General features: G+C 34.3%; 1 protein-coding gene across 2 annotated transcripts in view; it reads right to left on the reverse strand.

Annotated features, from left to right (window-relative positions):
* TMEM135 (transmembrane protein 135) overlaps positions 1 to 16,509 on the reverse strand; it is a 342,694-nt gene that overhangs the window by 36,612 nt on the left and 289,573 nt on the right. For both annotated transcript variants that reach the window (XM_027848341.1, XM_027848342.1), the window contains one exon: positions 5,562 to 5,603. In XM_027848341.1, coding sequence (XP_027704142.1) covers positions 5,562 to 5,603 — 42 coding nt within the window. The remainder of the gene's footprint in view (positions 1 to 5,561; positions 5,604 to 16,509) is intronic.

Genomic DNA, 16,509 nt, shown 5'->3' on the forward strand with positions numbered 1-16,509 from the left:
ATAACCTCAATTGCTTTTAGGGACCCATACTTGTACTAATTCCATCATTAGCAACTCTAAAATTTTCAAATCCCTTGCCTCCATGTCCTACTGCAGTTCATGCCTTGCCAATCCATTTCACAACCTATCAAATGACATAGTCAAACAACCATGCTGGCTAGGTCCTCTGAAAGTTTTGCTACCTAAACTCAATTGAGTCATTCTGCTACATGTAAGAGTTTTATTATTCCTTGACTGACCCTTTAACACACTCCACACAGTGGCTATTCTAAAACTTTTCAAACTTCCTTTACCACCTCTTCTATCCTGTTTAGGAGATGATTTTTTTTTTCCTCCTTTACTGAGAAAACTGAGGTCACCCACCATAAACTCTTTTTTCCCATTCCACACCTCAAAACACTTCCACATTAATTTCAGTTCTTTTCTTTACTAAGATATTCCTTCTTGTTCCAAGGCAACCTACTTATGCCCTTGGTTCCATCTTATCTGAGAGTTTGCCTTCTCAATCATATCCCCTTACTTAATCATCTTCAATTTTTTGTTATTCAGTGGATCCTTTCCTACTATTTAAAAATCAATCCAGGTCTAACTACGTCCTTTAAAAAGCTCATTTCACCCTGCAATCTCCTAAAGTTATTATTGTCCTATAGTTCTCTTATAAAAATGTGTCTACTTGTTACATACAGTTCCTCACCTTTTTCCCAGACATATCTTTTAATCCTACATTCTACCGATACGGATTTCTCATATGGAAAATGAGCTTGAGGAAATGGCAAACCAATCTAGTATCTTTGCCAGGAAAAACCCAAATGGGGTCACAAAGAGTCTGACATGACTGAAAATCACTGAACAACAACTAGAATTATTGCTTAGTTGTTAAATCTGATGGCCTTTTCTCAATATTTGGCCTACTTTATCTCTCTGTGGTTTCTGACACTTTTCTCCACACCTTCCTTCTTGATCCTTCCTTGGCTTCCACATCATTCTTCTCTCCTCATTTTCTTTCTCCTTGTCCTTTCTAGCCTCTCTACAACAATCATTTCCTGCCTACTCTACAGGAGCCCTCTTCTCCTTTTTCTCTATACTTTTATTCAGTGATCTCACTGGCTCCTATGGATTCTGTTCTCATCTTAAGCAATGACTCCTAGGTCAATATGTTTGGTCCTATTGTTTTGCCTGAACTGTAGACCAAAACAGACAAGTACCTACTAAACATTTCCTCCCAGATCCTATTGGGATCTAAAACTCAGCATGTCAAAAATGAAAATCATTACCTTTCCCTTCTCTCTTTGGGCAACAGCCTCCTAACTATCTCCATGCTTTCAGGCTTTGCTTTCTTTATCCATTCTCCACACAGTGAACAAATGAACATCCCTAAAGCACAGGACCATTTAACACCTTTGTTCAAAAATCCTTAGTTACTCCCTACTGCTTACAGAATAAAATTCTAACCTCACAATCTAGCTCCCATCTACCTTTTCAGCCTTTTGTCATATTTACTCCCCCTTCACACATTCAGCATTTTAGCCAATCTGGACTAATAACTATTCCAACTCAACATTCCATCATTCCTCTCTGTGCATTCACACATATTATCCCTTATCTCTGGAATGCACTCTCTTCATTTCTACCTTTCATAGTCTTTGTCCTACTTTAAGGATTAGTTTAACTGCCACTGCCTACATGGAGCCTTTCAGATTTCCCCAACTGATAGTCCGTTTCCGTTTCCTCAAATTAGCCTGTATTTACATATTTGTATTCATATCCTATCCCACTGCAGATTATAAGCTTCTTGAGGGAAGTAATTTTTTTTTATTTTTGCTTTTCCTTTTTATCTGCAGTGCTTAGCACAGTATCTTATACACAGTAGTTTAATAAATGTTTGTGAATTGAAATTAAAGAGCTCTCAGAACTAGTTAATAAAGAATATAATTTTAATTATTTAATGAGAGTCAAGTTAACAAGGTACCATTTAAATAATATATTTATTCTACAAATAAATATGATGCATTAGAAACACACAGTAATTTCCTAACATCAATTATAAGAAATGTAATAACAGTGTTGGTAGATAGATTTACTTTCCAACAGCCTTAAAACCTTGTCAAATATAGGTTTCATCAGTATTTTAAATTTCAAACATTATAATATTTTCCTGTTTATTTACTTTGGTGGCATTAAACTTAAGTAATCCAGTAAATAAAGGCAACTTTTCCCCAAATCTAATAGTGTGTGTCTATCTGTCTGTCTCTGCATAAGCATATGTACATATGTACATGAAGGCATTTTTCATTTTCAAAAAAATTGCTTTTAGATTGAAAAAAGTTTCTAAAGTATCAATCAACAATTTTTACTGATCACTTAATATGAGCAGCATAATCTGCTAATTACTAAAAGGACCTTGAGTCATTTCTACTGAGGTCCTTTAATATTTATTACTGTACTACCTCAATATATGTATCTTTACATTACTAAAGTTTAATATTAATACTCTAAGCCACATAATATTAGGTTATAATAAAGAATATTTTAACCTTAACCCGGAGAGAATGCTGTTATTAATAATGCTTATGTGTCACATTGCTTATATATTACATACATATGCATATATAATGTATTTGCAATAAAAACTACAATCATAAAGAATAAAAGAGGTTACAACTAGATTTTTATTTCAAATTGTTTTTGGAAAGCTATGAGACCTACCTGTATTAACCCACATTATCTTTTGGCAAGGAAATTTGACAATAATAAATATATTTGGCTTTAGTAATATTCCTGTAACTGTTTTATAAGCTTTATAACCATAAAGATAATCCATTTACAATGTGGAAAATATGAAATGAAATAAAACCTGGTTAGGCTTATTTGTTTAATAGAGAGAAATATACAATATAAATACACCTGAAGACATAAACCTAATGAAACACTAAGGTTACAAAAGCAATACTGGTACAATAAAAGAAATTTGTCTAGAAGATTCTATCTCCTCTTGTTCAGGGAGAATTATAGGTAATATATTAAGAAAAGTCCAAAGCAGCCCCATCTCTTTGATCAGGAGAGAGAAGAGAGTTAGTTCAGAAGAAGAGAATATAGAATACAGTTTTTGTACCAGTTCTGGAGGCAGAGATGTTCACAATACTGCAGAGATAGATAATGGGGGATCATCCTATCAAAAGAAGGGTCTTTATTAACCTTCAAAAATGATATTTTTTTTTCTTTTAAACTAATTAACATAGGCTTCCCTGATAAATGTAATAAGCAAGAGGACATATTTTCTAGACAATCTTGGGAGCTTGTGACAAAAACTACAGTACTACAATCTTCCCCTAAAAAATCCCTTACCCCCAGGTCCAGACTTACTTTCAGGGTAGCACCATGTTGGAAACTGGTTGGATATTAATGGTCATGGAGAATTATGACCATTAATATTCAACCAGTTTCCAAATTTCATAGACTCTTCCTTTGTTGAGTCTTCTCATACCGGAGCATTTCTGTTCAATCCCCTACTGTTATCCTAGGTAAGAACTTTTTTTTTTTCATTCCTAGTAAGACGGGAAGTAGGAGGGGGAGTTAGGGGAAAGATAATGGATTCCATTTTGGACATATTGAGTTTAAAATGTCTACTGGACATCCAGTTCAAGATGTCTGAAAGGTAGTTGGAGATGTGAGACTGGAGGTCAGCAGAGAGATTATGACAGGATGTTAGATTTGAGAATCATAGCATAGAGATGGTAATTAAATCAATGGGAGCTGATGAGATCACTAAGTGAAGTAGCATAGAGGGAAAAAAAAAAAAAGAGGGATCAAGGTTAGAATCCTGAGGGACACCTACAATTAGAGGGCATGACCTAGAAGAGAATCCAGCAAAGGAGACAGAGGTGTGGTTAGCTAGGTAGGAGAAAAACCAGGAGAGAACAGTGTTCCAAAAACCTAGAGAGAAGAAAGTATCAAAGAGAAGAGAATGATCAACAGTGTCAAAGACTGCAGAGAGGTCAAAGAGAATGAGAGTTGACAAAAGGCCATTGGATTTCGCAACTAAGAGATCATTAACTGCTTCAGAAAAAGCAGTTTCAATGGAATAAGATTGGAAGCCATATTGTAAGAGGTTGAGAAGAGAATGAGAAGAGAGAAAATGGAGGTAGTTACTGCTGACAGCCTTTTTGAGGAATCTGACTACAAAGGGCAGAAGAGATATAGGATGCTAGTTAGCAGAGATGGAAGGATCAACTGAGAATTTTTTCAGGATAGAAGAAATACGGGCATGTTTGCAGACAGTAGGAAATTAGCCAGTAGAGAAGGAGAGATTGAAAATAAGCAAAAAAAGTGAGGATGATAGGGCACAATCTATTGAAGGAGATGGAATGGAATAGGATCATTTGAACAAGTAGAAGAGTTAGCCTTGTTAAACAGTAAGGCCACTCCATCACGTGAAATGGCAGCAGAAGGCACCTGAGGAAAGATGGAGAAGGGAGAAAAGGGAATTCAGAGCAAATGGCCTCAATGTTTTCAGTAAAATATGGGGCAAAGTTCTCAGCTGAGAGAGTGGGGGGAAAGTGAGCCATGAGAGGTTGGTATGGAAGAGCTCCTGAGGAGAGCAGGATAATGAGTTGATAAGGGAGTATGTATAATAGGATTATCTAGTAGCTGTGAGGGCCCAGTTGAGATTTATGTAACATAAATTTGTAGTGGACCCAGTCAGAATGATTATGTGATTTTCTCCATCTTCATTCAGTAGCATGTCTGTTGGAATGAAGGTAATGGATGTTGGTAGTGATCTAAGGCTGAGGCTTGACTGGTTAGCAGTAATATGATAAGGAGGCTAGGGATGATTCCAGAGAGGAGTACAGTATACAGTTGAATTGGTTCACTAAGAGGTCAAGTTGGGTTGAGAAAAGAGGAGAATGGCTAGTACAGGGGAGATGACCTGGGAAAGAAATGAGGGCTAAAGACATTTGAGGTCATGGTGCAGACAAGTAGGGTTTTATAAGGGAAGACAGGGAAAGAAGTGAAAAGCCAATAGATGATGGTTGGATAGAAGGATTTCAGAATTCTTAAACACATAGATGGTACCAGAAGATTTGCCACCAATTAGTGGATTTTTTAAATTACACCAATTCATGGAGATAATTTACTATAATAATAATAACTAGCATTTATACAATGCCTTAAAGTTTGAAAAATGCTTTTTATTAAGCATATTAATATGCTAATATTAATAAGTTATTATTTGATCCTCCTAATAATACTGTAAGATTAAGGCTATTAGTATCTCTATTTGATGTATGAGGAAACCATATCTAAGTAAAGATTTGAGGCAAGATTTGAACTCAAGTCTTCCTGAATCCATGTCCAGTACTATATCCAGTACAGGACCTACCTGGGTTGTGTTCTAACGCTGGTAGGTGCTATTCTCATATCATGGAAATAACGAATCCTTAAAAAATTGACCCTTGAAGTAAAAGTATTGGTAGGTGACTCTGACTTTATTACTTTTAAAGAAAAAGGAGGCTAAATTTTAAATGATCTTTTAATATAAAGACAGATGAAATGTTACTTACCTAAGTGCAGAGAAAGTGAATCCTTTTAAACCATCTTTGCACCTAAAACATTAAAATTTTACTATTATAAATGAGTATACTATGGGAAATAACCATATCATAAATAATTATTAATAATGCATATACCTCATTTATATATCACATACATTATTTACATATCATACATTATTTAATTTATATATTCTCATTTATATATCACATACGTTATTTCATTTGATTCACACAATGACCCTCTACTTTACAGGTGGATGAAACTGAGATTGACAAAAGATAAGTGACCTGCCCACAGTCTCAGAGGTAATAAGTATCTGAGGTGGTATCCAAATGTTTTCTTAATGTTTGAAACTCTCTAGGTTTTCTTGACTGCAAGTCTGGCATTTTATTAATTTGACTACTGTTTCCTCTCTTAAAATGTAAATGTGAAATTGCTCCTTTAGAAAAAAACTATTAATGGGGCAGCTAGGTGGCGAAGTGGATAGAGCACCAGCCCTGAAGTCAGGAGGACCTGAGTTCAAATCTGGCCTCAGACCAAACACTTGATACTTACTAGCTGTGTGACCCTGGGCAAGTCACTTAACCCCAATTGCCTAAAAAAAAAAAAAAAAAAAAAAAAAGGAAAAGGAAAAAAAACTATTAATGAAGTATGGAATAACTCTTTACAAACTGGTACAGCAAAGAATGAACAACGAATCAAAATTACATCTTATAGTAACAGTAATAGCTGATATTTATAGAACATCCTAGGGTTTACAAAGTGAAGATATACATAATCTCATTTGATTATCACAACTCAAGAAGCCAGTATTGCGAGAGATAGTATCATCCCTACTTTACAGAAAAGGAACCTGAATGGCTGGCAGACTTGTCCAGGCTAATACAGTTTCTAACTATGGAGAGGGGCAGGATTTGAGCCTCATCCTTTCCAAGCTCCAGGTCTAACACTCTTAAATACATTTCCACTTAGAAAGCCAAAATAATTTAGAACCTAACCTACAGGCTGAAGAATGACTCATTTGGGGCAATTTTCTCCATTATTTAAAGTAGGAGAGCAGTATTTTCACTTTCAAGCATTCGCATGATAAGGAAGGAATCAGGCCCCGTATACTCATGGGGAATTTTGTAATCCAGATCTGGGGCACCTAATGCCCCAACTATTCCTTATTTAATTCCTTGAATACATAGAAATGTCCAAATGGACAGCCATATATAACGGGCCTCTGGTTAAGCTCAATAGTTCTTATCTCCAAATGAGAAAAGGCAAAGCAGATAAAATAAGATAAAGAAGAATAAGGGAGAAGAAAGGTCTTCTCCTAGCTTATAACTAAGGAATACACATATCCAGTGCACAAGGTAGATTCAAACTACTAATTATAAGGTCAGAAATCTCTTTCATAAAACAGCATTCTACTAGACTAGAGCCTCATTATAATACGATGATTGGGATCTTTCCAGCAAACATATTTCCTCAGCCAAAAGTCAGGTGATAAAATCTGACAAAGGATATTACTTTTGTAAAAGTACATTAAAAGTACATTTCTTTTTTTGAAATCAGGCCAGTCCCAGAAGATCCAGTAGATAAAGTCATTAAATGAGGCTTGATGGTTATAAAGCTGTTTAGTACTTTAGAAACTATACTCCTTACATATAGCTATAACAAATGGTATTACAATGATATCTACTTTAATTAACTTTCAAGAAGTTAGATATTCCAAAATGAAAATCACTAACTTCTCTCATCCCCTCTCCCACTCTTTACACTTTAATATTATGAGAAAAATAATTTGAAATCTAATTATAAATTCTTTCAGTAGCTTTTATATATTGATCATTACCAAAAAATGCAATGAAATTAATTCAAGGGAAAGCTAAGTTAATAATTTTTCACTAACAAAATATTTTAAATAAGGGCAAGACATTTTAGAAATTAATTTTATCTATGAAAGCACAGAAATTTTTTTTAATCCATAAGAAATGCTATCTAGTTGAAACCATACTATGCATTTTTAAGCTTTTATCAAGTAAAAATAATTCATTTAAAAATAATTGACTTAGTTTACCCACACTGCACAGAATGTATTTCATACACTACAGCTACACACAATGAGGGAAGAAAATGGGAGAAGAGGTAGGAAATTATATATATATATATATATATATATACACACACACATGTATGAACGTATGTATGTATGTGCATACAAAACCAAAAAGTTGAAATATTAGCATTAAAAAACCCCAGTAAATTCAACTTTTCCCTGAAGTAGGATTTGTATATCATAGTCAAAATTTGTAATTGGGTAAACTTCTGAGAAAGAATGCTAAGTGAGCCAGAGGTCTACTGATATGAAAACAGAAAGCAGGAAGGTGATTAAATGATTACCTGGGAACAAAATATGTTTTGGTAAGTTACTGTTAAAAGATAGCAATTTATCAGGATAGAATCCTGAATAAAGGATTCTGGCAAGTAAGTCCAGATTTGTGACCTTAAACAATGAATTTAATTGCTGTTCAAGACATCAAAAAGTACCTTTCAAAAATAAAAAGGGCATCTACAAATGAATTTGCAATTTCATTATAATGGAAGCTTGGTTCTTTTTACAGGACCCTGTGGGAAGTGCTTCATATTGGGAAAGTCTGAGGACTTTCAAAGGGGACTATTCTTCTTTCCATTCATGTGCATAATGTCCCATAATGTAATTGAGGGTCAGATGTCTAACTCCAAGAGAACAAAAAAAGTAATTATTTCTAACAAAAAAAAAATTTTAATCTTATATGGCTCTGCCTTTAGGAGCAACTTCTGACCACATATGTGATGTGGTACAACTTAAACAAAGTTGTGTGATATTAGATGTAAGAACCACTACTATGTTGCAAAAGGTCGTTATGAAATGCCTTATGATGCCATAGATTTGGTTATATTTGATTTAAACCAGGTTTCCTATTAGCACAATGTTGTATAGTACACATCTCTCTCCATGCACTATAACCTGAAAGGCTATAATAATGTCTTTCCCCAACATCAGTTTTGTAATAAGACGCTACTATAATCACATATAAGACAAGATTTAAAATATTCTTTAAAAAATCTGACTCAATTACATTAAAAATTACATTTCAATTTATAAATGTGAACATAAAAAAAAAAACAAAAACCTAAAACATCTACCAATGCTAGAATCTGGTAAGACATAAATTAATTTGAAGTCTCTAGCTTTCCTTCCTTCCTGCCCTCATTTGTTCAGAAAATATTTATTCAGTGTCTCCAATATCATGGAACTATTCTACTGTCAAACAGCATAATAAAACAAAAGCATAGGAAATGGTGGAAAAGAGGTTATAGCTTTAAATATCAAATAGAAGGGAGATATAATAATACAACATGCCCCCAGTAGATGTCCCCAGTAAACTATTATTGAAAGCATATGTAGTTCTAATTCCAAATTAAAAAGAAAAACAAAAGAAACCTTCTCTGTAAACTTTTCCTTCAAAAAATATATCCCTAAGTATTGTAAATGTTGCTATGCTTAATCAAATCATTTAAGTTTCTGAAAAATACAGATCTCTTAATATTAAATCCAAAAGATGGAGATAAAAGTTGTTCCTAGATTTTATTATTTCATAAAGTATTAAAATGCTCTAAGACAGTGATTCTTAACCTGGAGTCTGTTAACTTTTTTTTTTTTAGATATTTTGATAACTGTATTTTAATAAATGATTGGTTTCCTTTGATATCCTATGTATTTTATATCTTCCATAGGCTTCACTGGATTATTCAAGGGTCCACAAAACAAATAAAAAAAAAGTTAAGAACTCCTGCTCTATAAGTTTCAGCATATTTTTACCCAAAAGTTGAAATAAGATTCAACATGATATTTTACTATACGGTCTTGACTACACAGATGATTTTCTCAAAACATCTTATGTGATATATTATCAAATCTTAAGCATAAGATTTAGAGCAGGAAAGGAACTTAGAGGTTGTCTAGTCCAATTTCCTCATTTGACAGATGAGGAAACATGGAATAAGCAAAGCGAATAGATCTGCCCACAATTACACACATAGTCTTAAGTAGCAGAACTGGAATTGGAACCCAGGTCCTATGACTCCAAATCCAGCAATCTTTTCACTAAGCCACATTGCCTGCCTCTAATCCCTCCTCACTTTAAACTAATTTGGCATGAAATGCATATGATGGCATACATCTTTTAAAAGGCAACCAGACAATTTCTTTCAGATGTGGTGTAAAACAGCTGTAGAAAACAACACTGGAAGGGAAGTGAGAAAACTTAGGTTCTAGTCCTGGCTCTGGTACTAACAGTCTTGGGTATGCGATCTAACCTCAGTCACTTCTAAAATGTGTAGGCTGGAGTTGAGGGTAAAAAGCTAGAATAATTGCAAATCTATCATCTAGTCCAAACTGCTCATTTTATTTTGTGGTTTAGTTACTTTCCAGACTAGAGCCTCAGGCTTATGGCTGCCAGCATGCCTGGAATGCATGTTCTTCCTCTTGTCACTTCTGCAGATTCTAAGCTTTTAAGGTCTAACTTCAGTGACACTTCTAGTGGAAGACTACAAGGATCTCCTTAGTTAGGATGTTCTTCTTCCTCAAATTATACTATATTCCTTTACCTGTAAATCCCCTCAGAAGACTCTAATACCTTGAAGGCAGTAAAATTTTGTTATACTCCATATGTACTAAAGTGTTTTGCATGTACTGGGTGCTTAATACATGTCTGCTACATGAATCCTTATTTTATATAACACACCACGTTGCCTTTTAAGGGTCTTTTCAACTCTGAAGTTCTAAGAGAGTAGGTGTTTCAGAGTAAATTTAAGGATTTTTTATTATTATTTATAATCTCGGGGAATGACAGTTTTAGCTATAATAAGTTAATATCTAGACAGATCTGATCCATAACGGATAATAATATTTAGTAGGTGATATTTGTATAACAACATAAGAAGAAGAGGCAATATTAAGAACTGATTCTTCACAATGTAATATAGTAAAATGAATTTCTCCAAAATATTTATCAACAATGATCTTTCTAAATAATTAAGATTGCTGGTAAGTTAATGATATTGCCAATGGTTATAAATACTGATTTTTCAGTATGATCAATTTATAATACTGTTAAAATTAAATACAGACTAGTGAGGGATCACAACAGCATTGTAAGAACAACTTTAGCCACACAATCAGCTCTTGATCATTCAGGAGCTGGTATGTTGTCTATAGATCCTCCATGACCTTTCCTTCATCACAACTATGGAAATTAGAAGGTACATAAATCAGTCAATAGTACAAATTAGCCATAGCACCAAAAGACCATATATAAAAAAAAAAACCAACTAAAAGGAATTTAGATTTCAATTATCTGATACTACTATTGTCCTCAATGAACATGAATAATCAAGTTGAAAATATTGACAAAACATAAATTAGCAAGCTGTAGTAGATACAGTGCTGGACCTGTAATGAAGAACTAGGTTTGAATTCTTTCTCTTACAATTGCTAGCTGTGTGACCCTGGGGAGATCACTTCTCTTTGAGCCACAGTTTCCTCATCAATAAGTAAACTGGGGGTGATAAAAAGAGCACATATGTCACAAGGTTGTTGTGAAGATCAAATTGAGAAAATGTATATAAGATACTTTTTAAATGATAAAATGCCATTTAAGTGATGAGGTATTAAAGCAGAGAATAGAATATCAGGAATAAACACGTCAGTATTCCTTTTTCCCTTCACTTTTTAAAGTGATTAGAAAGAAATTAGTTCAGTGAACCAAGCATTGGTTAGGGCATCAGAGGATCCGAATTAAAATAACACCTCTGATCATTACAAGTTACATGACACTGGCCAAGTGACTTTACCTCTTTGGGCCTCACTTTTCTCATCTTCAAAATGAAGTAATTGAACCAAATGACTTCTGTGGTGTCTTTCAACTCTAGATTTATGACATTAATGATCCTACAAATTTAAATAGTGCATATCTCTTATCCATCCCTCAATAATTAGAGTTGTTAGTCTGGTATTAATAAACTTTTTAATAACTTTTCATAAATGTAGTTCAATATAATTAGTTTTGTTTGTAATCTTACATATTTTATTTTATGCATCTAAAACATTTTTTCTAAGAAAAGCTTCAACAGACTGAGAAAAAGATCCATGAGACAAAAATGGTTGAAAGCCTACTTTAAAAGGAGAACTTCTGGAGGTGAGCAGGCCAACTTCAGCATTTCCAAGATTAATTCTGCTCTACATGGCTTAAAAGCACTGACTGGCATTTTATTGGGATAGTTTAATTTAATTTTACTAATCCAACATTTTACAAACTCATCAAATATTCTCATGTGTTAAAAATTTCATCAGGGCAAGGCCTTAATTAAACAAAGAATTATTTAAAAAGAAAAAAATATATGTTGTTTATTCTTATAGGATATATTAGTTAATCTTCAAATTTATCTACGATACATAAAGATCAGCAAGTAAGACGCAAATCTTACTTTAAATGTCAATACTCTCAAAATTCATTTTTAAAAGAATCCTAAAAGGAAATTAAGTCTAGTTTCAAAAAACAAAAAGATGCAGTTTTTTTTTTTTAATGTGAAACACAGAAGGGGAACTTTGAAAAGTTTAAATCTGAGTATTTACACAGGAGGTATCAAAAGATGACACCTGAGCTTAACTGCTAATGGTAATTTTATGTGATTATTATTTTGATAAAACATTAAAATTTTAATAATTTGTCTCTGATGCTAAAAGACTGAATGAACATGAAATCAAATTTGAAACTTTGAAGGAAATTATACAAATACCCCATTTAAAAAATTAAATAAATGATAAAATTAATAGTGCAGCTGCTTTGAAATAAATGCCTTATCAGAACCATGTATTTGTTAGGCTCCGAGTGGAGGAAAAAATGTTTCCTCCACACAGCATTTTTTAAAAATATCCTAAATGTCAAAGTTATGTTGTTGTTGTTTTTTTTTTAAGTCAACTATCAAGAGAGTTCAAAATATGTCTAGACTCAAACCAAAACAAAAATAAACGTATTCAAAGTTATTTTACTTTAAATTTATTATATTCAATGAGATAAAAAGATTAATATTAAGAGTTGATGAAAAAATTGAGAAATGAGTAAGTAATTCCTTCTATTCATCATCTCAAGAAAAATATCAATAAAAATCTGAAGTCAGAATGAATAATCTGATGGGGAGGAGCTGGGTGGTGCAAGGAAAGAGCAATGAAGAGGGGGAAACAGGTCTCAAGTCCACTCCCAGCTGTACTAGTTAATTCCAACCTCTGTCATCTATGTCAGGTCACTTAACCTTTACAAGCCTCAGTTTTCTCATCGGCAAGATGAAGTGACAATTAAATGACCTTTCAGGTCTCTATTAGTTGGAAAGGTCTATGACTTATGTACTCAAAATGTTATAACAAAAATTGCTAATATAATGTTGATAACCAAAATGAGTAAGGAATTACTAAGAGACCCCCCAGCTAGTTGCCAAGGATGAATTCAGCCTGGTATCTAATGAATAAATTACATTCTCGAAGTAGTGAAAATACTGACAGCTGTAACTTCGGAGCCACTTTGAGTGTTTTCTGATTGTGGGAAAAGGGAGTGGTACTACAGGACTGGAGAAGGGCAAATCTTGTCCCCATTTTTGAAATGAGGAAGAAAGAAGAGTACTAAGACTTAGTGCTGATTTGCCTTATAAAGGAATTATTGAATATTCAAAAGAATTTACTTCAGAATCTGTTCTTTAAGTAATAGCCTCCTCTAATATAGTTACAATATATTTGCACTTGGATGAATCTTTTCATTCAGAATCACATCAACCTGATGAAGAAGGGTCTTCTTGCGTTTGGTTTTGTCCTCTACAACCCAAGAAGAAGAGTTGAAACAGGTAGTTATGTCTAATCTAGCATGATTGTAAGGCCTCAGCTGATTACTATGCTCATTTTCTGGTGTTCTCTAAATTATAAATTGGAAACATTTGGGGGTAAGGTTGTAGTAACCATTCCTACAGAATCAAATTCCTATTTAAACTTTGAAAAGCTGGAACTGCTTTTGCTTTAAAATCCAAACTGAAAAAGGTCATGCTCCAAGCTGTTTTTAATTCCTGGGGAACTGAAAATCACCTTTAGACCATTTTCTAAAAAATGCAGATTAATTATGATGATGTCTTTCCCTCAAAATGAACTGGTAATGGCAATATCATTATAAATTAAAACGCATGTAAAATCAAATTTTCTTCTCCTTGAATGTATGCTGAAAAAAATTGTTCCCGGTCAATAAAAAAGAACAAGATTACACTTCATAAATGTTCTGAACCACAACTGAATAAGGTCAAAATAAACTTTTGTGTAAATACAAAGAAAATCCTAGAAATAGTCAGGAAGATGAAATTCTGCCTCAGATACTTACTAGTGTGTGACACTGGGCAAGTCATTTAACCTCTGTCTGTCTCAGTTTCCTCATTTGTAAAATGAGAATAATAATAACACCAACCTCTGAGGATTGTTGTGTAGATTAAATGAGATATTTGTAAAGCACTTAGCACAGTACCTGATACATAGTAAGCACTTAAGTCCTTCCTTTATTCTTCCTTGCTTCCTTCCTCCCTCCTTCAAGGCCTCAGTGTTCTCATCTGTAAAATCACTCTCCTAGTTCTCATTTTTTTTGCTAAATCATCATCTATCTCCCTAAATGTTAGGTGTCCTCCAGGATTTTGTCCAAGATTCTGTTTTGTTCTCTTATCTCTCTCTAGGTGATCTCATCAACTTCCAGGGATCCAATTAAACATATTACTCTAAGTTTACATACTAACCCTTAGTTGTCACCAAGTACCTGCTATACCACTCCACCTGAATGTTCTACAGGTCAATCAAATTCAACATATTTTTTTTTTTTACTTTCATCCTAAATATGCCTCTTTCCCTAATTTTTCTTTTTCTGTTGAGTGTACCATTATGCTTTCATCATACAGGTTCATAGCCTTGGAAACTTGAAATTAATTCAATTCAAATCAACAAGCATTTATTGATCACCTATTTTATGAAAATCAGTGTGCTAGGCAAAAGATGTACAAATTAACTGATCAACAAGTATTTATTAAGCATCTTCTATGCTTAGGCATTGTACTAGGTACTGGAAATACAAGTATAAAGAATGAAATGATCCCTACTCACAAGGAGTTCAAATCTAATGGGCAAGTCAAGAAGTAGCTATAATAAAAAAAAAGTTTATGTAGGATAAATTTAAAGTTTAATACAAATACATACAAAATAAGTTAAACATAAGATAGTTTGTGAGGTAGGACATTCACAGTTACATGCATCAGAAAAGGCTTCTTCCAGAACATGTTGAAAGGAAGACAGGTACTCAGTAGGACAGAGGTAAGGAGGAAGGCAGATGAAATGGGAGTGTAAAGGACAGACACTATAGATGGAGCATCCCTACTGAGAAGCACCTGTCTCGCCAGGTTAGCTAGATCATAAAGGAGGAAGAGTAATATCCAGTGTGGCAGGGAAAACCAAGTGGGACCAGGTTGTAAAGAGCTTAACTAGCTAAACAGAGAAGTTTATATTGTATCTTAGAAGTAACAGGCAACCACAGGAGGCACTTGAATATGAGAGTTGCCTGATCATATCACTGCTAAAGGAAAATTGTGTTGAGAGCAAAATGTGAGATAGACCAGAGTAGGGAGAAATTAGGTAAGGAGACTAATTAGGAGGCTGTTGCAATAATCAGGTAAGAGGTGATAAGGACCTGGACTAAGGTGGTAGCTTTGTTAATGGACAGCATGAGTCAGATGTGAGAGATGTGAAGGTAGAAATAACAGGATTTGGCAATTAATATCAAGTGAAGTGAGGGAGAGGTAAGGAGACAAGGTTAATACTGAGGTTATATATGTGGCAGACTAGAAGGATAGCAGTGCCTTCAACAAAAACACAGACGCCTGAAAGAAGGTAAAGTTTCAAGAGAATGATAATGAGTTGAGTTTTGAATCTCCAGAATTTGACATCCAGTTTGAAATGTCCAATAATGGAAGGAATACTGTAGCAACCCCGATACACCAAACTATAAGGACCAAGGGCAGCTCAAAACCCCTAAGTAAATTTTTTTAAAAAATTTTTTCCTAAGTCGCTTTGTTAGAATAAGATGTGCAGTGTTTCAGTAGTAACCAGTCTCCAATTCACCCCTGAACTTGACATGCCAGCTCCAATGTCCCTGCTCTCTACTTCCAATACCTTGTCCTGGTTGGATATATGGGATCCCAATGCACGACCATGTGTCTATCTTCCCTGACTGCCCCTTCATTTTATGGGTGTCTTCCCTCAATAAAGCATACTGGTTTCCCTTTCTCTGTCTGCTGTGTCTTATGCTGGGATTGCTAGTGTTGCTCTGTGTCACAACTACTGTTGCTCTTTAATTAGGCACATCAAGATGAGGTCTACAACTCAAATTTTTGACTTAGGGAATAGAAAACAAAAGGGATGGCTACAGAACTACCAACCCAATCCAGCAGGGCACCAGGGCTTTTCCTCAGACACCAGATACCTTTTCCCAGACATCAAGGCTATGACTAGGGACCCTGCCTCAACCATGTGTCCTTTCAGCTTTTTCCTCTACCATCTCCAGTGGTAAATAAGGGAGATTGTCATCTTCCCATACACTGGACCTTGGTATTCCAAAATGTCCTAAATCTATATGAAGACAAATAGACATTTGGTGGTACGGGAATGAAGCTCAGGATATAAAGATCTGGGAGTCATGCACATAGAGATGACAGTTAAACCTATAAGAACTGATGAGATAAGTGAGAGAGTATAGATAGAGAAGAGAACCTAGGAAAAAACCTTAGGGAAGACCCATAGTTAAGGACCATAATGTAGAGGATAAGCTAGCAAATGACACTATAAGAGTTAGACAGGTA

The sequence above is a fragment of the Vombatus ursinus genome, unplaced genomic scaffold (assembly GCF_900497805.2).
Source record: "Vombatus ursinus unplaced genomic scaffold, bare-nosed wombat genome assembly UNPS02005659.1, whole genome shotgun sequence".
In the NCBI taxonomy this organism is placed as follows: domain Eukaryota; kingdom Metazoa; phylum Chordata; class Mammalia; order Diprotodontia; family Vombatidae; genus Vombatus; species Vombatus ursinus.